The sequence below is a fragment of the Trichechus manatus genome, unplaced genomic scaffold, assembly GCF_000243295.1.
Source record: "Trichechus manatus latirostris isolate Lorelei unplaced genomic scaffold, TriManLat1.0 scaffold00084, whole genome shotgun sequence".
NCBI lineage: Eukaryota > Metazoa > Chordata > Mammalia > Sirenia > Trichechidae > Trichechus > Trichechus manatus.
In genome coordinates, this window is record NW_004444020.1 from 5,286,720 (window position 1) to 5,296,325 (window position 9,606).

Below are 9,606 nucleotides of genomic sequence, written 5' to 3' on the forward strand. Positions count from 1 at the left end.
GTTCGTTCTTCTGGCAGTCCATGGTATATTCAATATTCTTCACCAACACCATAATTCAAAGGCATCAATTCTTCTTCAGTCTTTCTTATTCATTGTCCAGCTTTTGTATGCATATGAGGCGAGTGAAAATACTATGACTTGGGTCAGGCACACCTTAGTCCTCAAGGTGACAAACTCCCGTGAAACCAGAGAGAACATGATTAGCTAACAGTGAGGTATAACGAAGTATACTTTATTATAAATTTTTCATAATTTGCAAAATAATCCATTTATATTCTGACCTGTATTTTCTTGATATAGGTCAAATGCCTGAAGATTGTAGAAATTATTTTTTTCTGTACTTCCAGAGAATATATGCCGTCAAAAAGATGTATAGTTATACATTGCCCCCTATTTGCTCCCAAGTAGATCTAACTTCAAAATCTTGATTATGGATGCTGAGGTGGAAGAAAATAGAAAAGTTTAGATGAATACTCTATTTCAACTGGAAAAAAATATAGGAAACTATTTTTACAATCTTTTGGGAGGATAAGAGTCTTCTAACCATCGGAGAAAACATAGAAGCCATAAAGCATTTCACAGTATCAAGAATTTTACAAATTTTAAAGAATTTCTGGATAGCAAAAGACCCATTAAAAAAGATAAATAGACTGGGGAAAAGCAACCTGTAAACAGGTAAAAGGTTAATATTAATAATATTTAAGTATTTCCTACAAAGACAATAAGAAGAAAGATAATCCAGTTAAAAAAAAAGGGGGGGGGGCAAATGATTGAAAACATAATTCAGAGAAGTATTAAAAATATCCAGTAAACAAGGAAAGCTATTCTCCCCTAAGAATCAAAACAAAATTAATAAATATTTTTTGACAGTGGTTTTTAAAAAAACCAGCATTGGCAAGGGTATCGGGAAATAGTCTCTCTCATACTCTGTCAGTGAGAAAGTGAGTTGAGATGGCCTTTCTGGAGGACAGTTTCACAATATACATCAAAATTGTAAATACATATATGCCTTCTAAATTCCTGGGTCATATGCATTCCTGATTTTGATAGTCATTGCTGAGTAGTTCTCCAGAAGGGTCATATCAGTTTGCATTCCCAAAGAACCCATTCTATAGGAGCAAATGTACAAAAAATGGTCATTGCAGTATTGTTTGTAATGTCCAGAATTTTGAAACAAACTAAATGTTCGTCTATAGAGGAATGAATATTATGCTGTCATTAAAGATGGTAGACGAAAATGTACATCTAATTTTCCTCCCTTCCTAAATCCCTCTAAATTGCCATGTCTTTTCTCCCGCGGAGTGGCTGGTGAGTTCGGATCGCTGACCTTTTGGTTAGCAGCTGAATGCTTTAACCACTGCACCAGTAGGGTGCCTCTGAAATATTATGCTGTCATTTTAAGATGGCAGATGAAAACGTGCATGTATCTTGTTCCCTCCCCAAATCCCTCTAAACCTATCATGAAAGGATTTATTTTAAGCACAAACCCACAGGGATGGGGAAAACAGAGGAGATAACAGCTAAACATTTTGTAAGGTGGAAGCGGATGGTTGGGTGGTATATATGCCCTGAGAAAGCCAGTACTAAGCTAGTAGTGGAGAAAACCAAGAACCAACCTGATTTACACCACAGAATCCTCAAAAGACCCAGGATTTGTCAGCACCCGATTGAGAGAATCTTATCTTAGCCAGCAATTATCTGTTCATATTTAAGAGTTGAGATCTCTCAGGGAAGCTCAAGCCAGACTGTGACCAGAGATTCTGTTCAGCTTATTTTCTCCTGAAACCTCCTTCTAACAGTGGCAGTACTGTCCTTTCCTTACACAGCTAGGTGTGTGCTTGCTACCCGGTTTTTAATGTTCCCTTTCACTTTCATCTGTAATTGTTGTTAGTAAACTAATAAAATATTTGATAAAATTTTAAAAGATGCCTGGCAAAGGTGGCATTATCTTTTTTTGAAAAAAGTGTATGTAATGGCATCAGGCATCAAACTCCAACTGGTGACAATTCTCTCAGCAGTTCAGGCTTCCTTGATTTTGAAGTTACACACAGTGTCAAAATGTTGTATGTGTTATTAAGAATAATTATTAGAAAATGTTCTTTTGCATTTTGCCACCAAGGAAGGTGGAATTACTTTTATAAATGAATGCTTGTGTTAAGGATTTATTTTAATACATATCTAATTATCTTAATAAAGCGACAGCTCTGATAAAATACATTATTTACCACGGTTAAAAAACCGACAGTAGTTTGAAGTTTAACTCACATGACCTGTAAATGTTTTTCTTTGAGATTTTGTCTGTCATTGACAACTTGTCAGAAGATTTTGTAACTTACTGTGACTAGTGGTACACAAATAGTTAACAGATATATTTTTAAAGTTTGTTCCTTTTAGTCAAATTCTGTTTGTCAAACCATTCTTGACCAGCTTATCTTCAGAAGATTCTTTACAGAAAAGAACAAGCTCAACATCATATTCAACTCTAAAGAAGATTACCATAACTTTGCAGAATGTTAATGAAAATATTTTGCCATTAGAAAAAAATGGTCCAGACTACTTTTTTTTTTTCCAGTACCACATTACCAGGAAACACTATAAGTGATGAACACTAAAATTTATGATCATAAAACTGAGACCAAATCAGAGTAGTAATTCCCACCTTGTGCATGAATGTTGCTTTTTCATGTCCTAATTTGACCTTGTATACAAGGGTCAGTGTCAAAATTATGTAAAAATGTTTAAGACTAGAGAGTGTGTGTTTAAAAGTCTTCCCTGCCAGCCAACATTCCTTTTCGGAACCTCTGTTCAAATTTCTTTCCTTGAATAGGTCTCTTGGTTTTCTTCCACCAGTATGCTGGGCTGTTCAGCCTTCTCCATGAAGAAGAATCCATGCCTGCTATTTTCTTTCTTTTTCTGTTTCTGATTCTTACTTCTAGCTTTCCTCCATCCTGGTTCCACCCTTCCTCCAGCTCTTTGGACGTTGGTACATCAGGGAAGCCCATTGTGCTTCTAACTCTCCATCTGGTTTACTCTCAGAAGCAGAACCCTTTTTCGATTGTCTGTCACTTGTCTGTTAGTTTCTAGAGGACCAAAAAACAGTCTTCACTTTTTCCAAGGTAAAGCCATAGATGAATTAGGTACAGCTTTTAAAAAAAAAAAAAAAAAATGCATTTTTCAACCAGCAGTATCACAGATCACAAGTATTCTTGTGCAAATTAAGTGACTCTAGTTTGTTTTTGTTTTTTTTTTTAATTAGGCAAAAGAGATTTCTCTAGCAGACCTCCAGGAGAATTATATTGAGGCATTAAATAAATTAGTGTCTGAGAATCAACAACTACAGAAAGAGTTGATGGATACCAAATCTAAGCTGGAGGTTTCCACTCAGATGTGCCCCCCCAAAACTGACAGGATTTTTAAAGCGGCACACAGCAGAGCTACTGAGTTCAAGAATACAGAGTTCAAGTAAAATTTCTTAAGAGTTTATTTAAAATGTGTATCGTTGTAATAGGGTCGCTGTGAGTCAGCATCGACTCAACGACAACAGGTTTGGTTTTTTTTATTGTTGTAATCTCATTTCTTTGAGAATAATTTCTGACTTATACAAACTGAATCCTTATTAAAGAACTCTTTATGTTTAATTCTGAATTATTATTATGCAGCATGCATAAGTGAAGTTATAATCAGGTTAAAAATGGGGTGGGGGATTAATCAGCACTTTTATAAAGCTTTAGTTTTATATACTCTGGATGTAGGTACTAAAAACACCTTCATTCCCCTGAACCTTTTCATGCTGCCTTCTACCTCCCCAGCCCCACTTGCCCCATAAGAAGTAGCATTTGGCTTTTTATAAGAAGTTTCCTTTGTATTTTTGTTTAGTTAATTATAGGCTGTTACTATAAGAAGTAAGCATTCCATGAAAAAACCCCTGGCTTCAGCTCTTACTGTATGGCCTACATGTTTTCCTACCAAAAGCCTTTGCTGACACCCTCACCCCCACCCCCCGAGGAGGTTAGGCACCCTTCTTATGTGCTGCGATGTGCACAGTGTTCCCCCTGTCCTAGCGCTTGCCATGCTTAATCACCCTGGCAGCTGGTGTGCCTTCCCTGCCATACTGTAAGTGCCAGAAGGGCAGGGGCCTGGCAGGGGGGGCTGGATATTTGGCGCTTGAATGAGTAAAAGAACACCTGGACTGAGTGGGCTGCTCATTTTGTAAAATACAGCTTTGCTAGTTAGCTTGTTAGTTTAAGTGGACTTCCTACCACATTTCTGTTAGACAAGAGCAAAGTTGCTACAATTTTTGTTTGTTTTGTTTTTTCGTCTGTTATCCAGGCCACCCCATTGCCAGCACAGACAGGGTGGAATAAAGACTGAGCACTACAAAGCAGGTTTTCGGTCTCCTCCGAGAGGACAAGCATCGGATAGCTTAGAGCCTGTGTCCAGAACCCTCAGCCCCCTGAGTCCTCAAACCAGCCCTTGCAGCTCCACCATCTCTTTGCCTTCTAACTTTCTGTGTAAAACTTTGCCTTCAGTGTTAGATGCAAATGATGCCAATTTCTCTGACACTGTGTCTGAGAGTATGAATGACCAAGACGAGTTTATATCTTTGGTATGGATACTTTCTCTCTTACTAATTTATTGAGTTTATTATTTTATTAGTTTGATTTTATTAGGTTTTGTTTTGTTTTTTGAGAGGGAGGAAGGTGATTATTTACAATAGTTTTTTTTTTTTTTTTAATTACTGGTTTTCTATTATAAGTACCTTTATCATTCTCATTTATTTTTGTCTTATGGTTTTGATTGTAAAGACACATTCAGCCAAGATCACTTTTCAAAATACATCTTAGTTCTGAAATGTAATTTGAGTTATAGATATTTGTTTGTCTTTAACCCCAACTAGAAATTCCCTTCCTGCCTTATTTTTTAGAGAGGGTCAATTTTATACTGGAGTGCTTGGTTCAAGGACTGTCTCTGGATTCCAGGATAGTCTTGAGGCATAGACAGTGAGGAAAGAGAGAAGGAACTGCGAAAAGGGAAAAGGAGTGGACAGAGGTGGAGGAAGGAGGTGCATCCCCAGTGTCCAGAATGTGACGCTGGTGCCGCAAGATAGGGCCTGACTGCAGAGCCTGCCTTTCGACATTGTGCCGGCCCCTTCGTTCCTGCAACCACTGTGCAGACCCCACCGTCTTCTGCCTTCTGTGCTGAAGAGCTTGCCCTCAAGACATTCGTTTCCTATCACCAGCGTGGCCTGATACCTGTGAAAGTTCACTATTACTGCCTTTTTTAATGTGGGCCGATAAGTCCACGGAAAGTTTTTCTTTGCGTTTTCAAAATAGGGAATACACAAGTCTTCACTTCCTTATCTGTGATTATGAAATCCTAAAAAGCTCTGAAAACAAACTTTCTTCCTGCGTTTGGCACCAAACCTTACCTGACCTGAACTAAACTGATATGATAATACGTATAGACTTTGTCCCACTTAGTGTGAACATTCATGCATTTTGCTTCAGAAATACCAGTGTGTTTCATTATGAGATGCTACCTCAAACTCCAGTAGAGTAATACTGTATATGGTTATGTCTTGTATTACCTTTCTAAAATCACAACATGTCTGAATTCTGAAACACAACTTTCCCCAAAGGTTTCAGATAAGGGATTGTGGAATTTTGGAAGAGGGAAAAGGATTGATTTTAAGTAGTGTCTGATTTATTGTTGGTAGGTTTTCTGTGCTTTAAAATGAAAGTAACATTCAGATTTTTAAAGTGAGTTTGAAATAACAGGTATTAAATATACTTTCTTCTGGGGTGTAGAAGGATGTGCTAGTGTGAATTGAAATATTCTTCAGATCAATAACTAATATCCTTTAATACTTTACATAACTTAGATCAGGAAAGGAGAGATTTGTGTTAATTTTTACAGAACTTACTGATTTTCTTTTTTTTTAACTGCTCTTGTCATTAGGATGGGGCCTGGGTGGTGCAAATGGTTTGTGCTTGACTGCTAACTGAAAGGTGCGTGTTTCCAACCCACCCAGTAGCACCATGGAAGAAGGTCTGGCAATCTGCTTCCATAGAGATTACAGCCGAGAAAACCCTACGGAGCTCAGTTCTACTCTGTAACACTTGGGGTCACCGTGAGTTAGAATTGACTCTATGGTAACAAGTTTGATTTTTCCTTTTTTGGCCATTAGGATGAAGACAAAGGAATATATATCTTTAGAGGGAAAACTATGTTTTAAAAAAATCACTTTTTAATATTGCTGGTTAAAAAACATCATGAGTAGTCTGTCTTAGAAATACAATATTCTACTTACTTGTGTCTGTCCAAATGTGTTTCTCTTCTAGTGTCCTTTGCCTGTATCTCCCCTTGGTTCAATAGCTACAAGATTTTTGGAAGAGGAGGAACTGAGATCTCATCATATTCTAGAGCGTCTGGATGCCCATATCGAAGAACTGAAAAGAGAGAGTGAAAAGACAGTGAAACAATTCACAGCTCTAAAGTAGCCTCTTAAAAAATCACAGGCTTGGAAATAAAAATAAAACCAAAGAGTTACTGTCTCTTGAAGTCATGACTCTTTAAAAACGTGAGCATATAAAAATTATGAAGATGCTACATACTAAAGCAGTTGTGAAGAAATCTGAAGAGTTGATTACCTCTGTTAGTCATTTTCACTGCACTAGTTTATTTGAAGGACTTCTTCCAGCAATAACTTGTAAGAATAAACCTCTTTGCTAGACTTTTTTCTCATATTAATATTTATTATCATAAAGTGATACTTTCTCTTGCTGACTTAAATGTGAATAGCTGTCTGCTAATTAAAATAAAGATTTTATGACACATGTTGGAAATAAAGTAACTACAGGGACTTCCTTTAAGGGAAGTACATAGTTGAAGCATGGATTTAAGAGTCAAATTGATTGATACTGGTGGTACTGGTTTTGTCACTTATTAGCCATGTAAAATTGTGCTGGTTATTTACATTCTGTAAACCTCAGGGGAGGACATCACTTATTTTATGAGGATTAAATGGGAATTCCTGGGTTAGGATGACAGGAAAGAACTAGTCTGGTATCTTCGAGTATAATGTGCCAAGTTGGGCTGGAAATGTGTAATGAGGGCCATTCTAAGGAACCTTGACAACAAGCACACTCTTGCTCATAACTCAAGTATTAGGCAGAGAAGGCAGGGGCTGGGTTTAGTGTGTGGTGCCTGAGGGACATCCACAGAGAATTTTCAGGATCTGCATTGCTGAGGAGAGGATCAGACAGGGATCAAAATCTAGATGTCATCAGTGTGCAGGAGGCGTTTGAAACCATGATTATTCATGAGATTGAGGAGAATATATAGACAAAAGAGAACCCTTGGGGCTGTGAGCGATGCCAGCTTTTGAGGATCATAGGAAATAGATTCACAAGGGAGAGAAAGTGTGCGCTTAACAGACAAGGAAGGCAAAGTGTAGTGTGCGTGCCAGCTCAAGGATGTGGCTTCTGCCATTCTCCCCTCTCTGCTGGACCTTTCCCATCTCCACCACGAAACTACTCTGCTGTTCTCAAGGTCGCAAGTGACCTGCATATTGCTGAATTCAGTAACTTCTTTACTCTCAACCTAATTATCTCTGAGCACCATTTCACACATTTGGCTTCTTCCTCTCTTAGCTTCCATCATCCCACACTCTCCTGGTCTCCCCCCACCCGGTTCCCCACCTCATTGGCCACTCCATCTCATTACTTTGCTGGCTTTTCCTCTTCTAACCTCTATGTCAGAGTGCTCCCTTGGGCTTTGACTTGTTTTTTTCCTCAGTATACTCTCCCTTGACAATTCCATCCAATTCCCAAGCTTTAAATGCCATCTGTAGACTGATAGGAGCCCTGGTGGCATAGTGGTTTAAGAGCTCATCTGCAGACCTTTCAGTTAGCAGCTTCTGATTGCACTCAGGGTAAAATCCAAATTGCTCACCGCAGCCCACAAGCTCCTCAGCAATCTGGTGCTGCTGCATCACCCTTCTTTCACTGTTCCAGTCACACTGGCTCCTTTATGTTTCTTGATCGCGGCAAGCTTTAACCTGTTAGGTTCTTTGCCTTGCTGTTTGCCTGGAATCCCTTTCTCTCCTCTCTCACCTGCACTCCAATGCCCCCTCTTCAGAAAGGCCTTCCCTGACTACCTTATCCCAAACCTGTGCATTCTAGACTCCCTAGCTCACTGCCCTGATTTATTTCCTCCATAGTACTCACTACTATGTGAAATCATTTTGTTACTTGATTTATGTTCTAATTGTCTATCTTTACCAGTAGAATTAAGTTCCATGAGGGCATGGACTTATGAGGGTAAGCTCCTTGAGGGTATCCAGCACTTCGGAGGTGCTCAGATATTTTGAACCCATGGATACATGTCCTTTCTTGGATGCACCACATTTCTTCCCTCCGTGCCTTTGTACATGCTGACCCTGGCGTCTGCCTCCCCTTTCCTCTTTCGCCTGCCCTTAAAACACCACATTTGCTTGGCTACTTTATTCTTGCTAGATGAAGCCTTCCTGAGGAATAGTTTCTCCTCATTGCTCTCTCAGCACCCTGTGTGTGCCACTCTCCTAACACTGGCCACACTGCGGTTCTCTGTACTGCTGTCTCCCCCGCTGAAAACCCCATAAGCAGGGGCCGGGGCCTGTTTCTGTGCTCTGGCAGTGTGCTGCCTAGCGTAGATACTACACAAGTACTGGCTGACTGAAAATCACTGCTATTCTGGTCTTCATTGTACTTATCCATAAAATGGGGATAATACCTCATGGGATTGAGAGGATTTACTGAGAATACGTTTCTGAAAGAACTCTGCGGACTCCAAAAGCACTGCACCCATGTGGATTGGTGTGAGGGGATTTCTGAGTTTCAAAATGTCTCAAACTTCAGCTTAAAATGTGTAGGCTACAACCTGCTTCTGAACTATCCATACCAGGGGAAAAAAAAAAAACAAACCTATTGCCTTCAAGTTGATTCTGACTCATAATGACCCTATAGGACAGAGTAGAACTGCCCTGTAGGGTTTCCAAGGAGTGGCTGGTGGATTCAAACTGTCAACCTTTTGGTTAGCAGCTGAGCTCTTAACTGCTGCGCCACCAGGGTACTCTCCATGTTGTTGCTATTAGGTGCCATTGAGTCAATTCCAACTCATAGCAACCCTGTGTACAACAGAACGAAACACTGCCCGGTCCTGTGCCATCCTCGCAACCCTTGCTATGCTTGAGCCCATTGTTGGAGCCACTGTGTCAGTCCATCTCACTAAGGGTCTTCCTCTACTTCGCTCACCCTCTACCCTGCAAAGCATGATGTCCTTCTCCAGGGACTCATCCCTCCTGACAACATTTCCACCAAAGTATGTGAGACATGGTCTCGCCATCCTTGCTTCCAAGGAGCATTCTGATTTTACTTCTTCCAAGACAGATTTTTTCTTTTGGCAGTCCATGGTATAGTCAATATTCTTTGCCAACGCCTTTTCAAAGGCGTTAATTCTTCAGTCTTGCTTATTCATCATCCAGCTTTCACATGCATATGAGGTGATTGAAAACACCATGGCTTGGGTTAGGCGCACCTTAGTCTTCAAGGTGACATCTTTGCTTTT

The 9,606-nt window shown here is 39.6% G+C and overlaps 1 protein-coding gene across 5 annotated transcripts in view; it reads left to right on the forward strand.

The window, feature by feature from the left end:
* Positions 1 to 7,383, forward strand: part of CEP63 (centrosomal protein 63) — an 80,373-nt gene extending 72,990 nt beyond the window's left edge. For 3 of the 5 annotated variants that reach the window (XM_023735975.1, XM_023735976.1, XM_023735978.1), the window contains exons 13-15: positions 3,257 to 3,462; positions 4,330 to 4,606; positions 6,342 to 7,383. In XM_023735975.1, the coding sequence (XP_023591743.1) occupies positions 3,257 to 3,462; positions 4,330 to 4,606; positions 6,342 to 6,500 (642 nt within the window). In that variant the 3' untranslated portion in view covers positions 6,501 to 7,383. The remainder of the gene's footprint in view (positions 1 to 3,256; positions 3,463 to 4,329; positions 4,607 to 6,341) is intronic. The other 2 variants (XM_023735974.1, XM_023735977.1) reach the window with 2 other exon arrangements.
* The last annotated feature ends 2,223 nt before the right edge of the window (positions 7,384 to 9,606 follow it).